This window comes from Ictalurus punctatus, unplaced genomic scaffold, assembly GCF_001660625.3.
Source record: "Ictalurus punctatus breed USDA103 unplaced genomic scaffold, Coco_2.0 tig00007186, whole genome shotgun sequence".
NCBI classification, from domain to species: Eukaryota; Metazoa; Chordata; class Actinopteri; order Siluriformes; family Ictaluridae; genus Ictalurus; species Ictalurus punctatus.
In genome coordinates this window covers 61,079-62,500 of record NW_026521132.1, presented here as the reverse complement: position 1 = coordinate 62,500, position 1,422 = coordinate 61,079, and the positions used below count along the sequence as shown (strand labels likewise).

Genomic DNA, 1,422 nt, shown 5'->3' with positions numbered 1-1,422 from the left:
CGAACGGGATTAAAATCGGGCCGCAGCACGCTGCCACTAACTCCACGCTGGCTGGAGGACAGGGAGGACAGCAGGCCGGAGGAGGCTGCTGCTGAATTACCACTTCTACCCCTTTATTCTACCCCTTACTCCCTCATCCCCCTTTCCCCTTACTCCCTCCATCCCTCCCTCTTGTTTCTACTGGACTGTTCGCTCTCACTAATGTTTTCTTAACCCTCAAATCCAAATCGTGTACTAGATGGCTGTAAACAAAAAAAATCAGAAAAAAACAAATCCTCCTCCTGCAGAAGAAGCCCAGGTAGTGAAGTGGTGAGAAGATGAGGAGCTGGTGGAGCTGGTGGAGCTCTCCGTTCTCAGCCGCAGCAGGTTCCCGATCGTACGGTTAGCTAGGTCCCGAGCCGCCGACCCCACGCTGGTGATTATTATCTTCATGTTTGTGGATTTCTTTTTGTTTTGTGCCCTTTTTTTTGTTGACTTTGAGCTGAATTGTATTAAACACTACAAAGTCATCTCTAGTATTTTAATCGGTGTGTGTGGGTGGAGTCTGTGATCACGGTTCACTCTGGAGTCCGGACAAAGGGGCGTGTCCCAGCGCTCTGATTGATTTTACAGCGTGACTGCGGGGTCTTGTGGTTAATGAAGGGGCGGGGCTTAGCTTGGAATGAATCGGCCAATTGTTATGACATCACAATGCAGTAGTTTAGCTAACATCAGTCAGTTTCCTAACGTGACTAGCTGCTTAATGTCAGCTAACTGCTAGCTGCTGGAGGGGTAGCGTAGCATACAGGCTAGCTGTCATGATCAGGTTTGTGATCGCTCAATCATTTTTAACATGTACTCCGCCCCTGCTGACACAGCTCCGCCCGTCACGCCGTAAAACCAGGATGTGTGTGTGTGTGTGTGTGTGTCCGAGCTGCGATGAAATGAGCAGCCGTTATTAAAATGAAGATAAACAGCAGGATGTTTTAATGTGTATTTATCAGGACACTGTGTATATATAGCGCTCATTTCTTGCTTTGATGTACGTTAGAGTTAAATTTGCCCTTTCTGACCCGACGCTGTGCGAGTAGAGCTTGAGAATGCGACAGTATTCGGCGCTGTTTTAACTTTTCCTGCCTCGTTACTTTGACTTCCTGCCTTCTCCTTCTCTCTGTCGTGTATAGAAACCTCATATAGATTTATTATATTGTGTACCTGTTTTAATGCCAAATTTGTGTTTACCCGTGTCTCCCAGAAACACGCCGTTCGCCTTAAACCCGATATCAGAGCGGCGTTTAACATAATCACGTCACATTACAGACGATATGACGGAGGATACACACTAATCCTGTATACTCAGTTTTTTATATATATATATATATATATATATATATATATATATATATATATATATATATATATATATATATATATATATATATA

General features: G+C 44.3%; 1 protein-coding gene across 1 annotated transcript in view; it reads left to right on the top strand.

The window, feature by feature from the left end:
* The window catches only part of rab2a (RAB2A, member RAS oncogene family), a 9,084-nt gene extending 8,560 nt beyond the window's left edge, over positions 1–524 (top strand). The window contains exon 7 of the mRNA XM_053679355.1: positions 1–524. This exon is cut by the window's left edge and continues 1 nt beyond it. Coding sequence (XP_053535330.1) covers positions 1–95 — 95 coding nt within the window. The 3' untranslated portion in view covers positions 96–524.
* Positions 525–1,422: the final 898 nt, after the last annotated feature.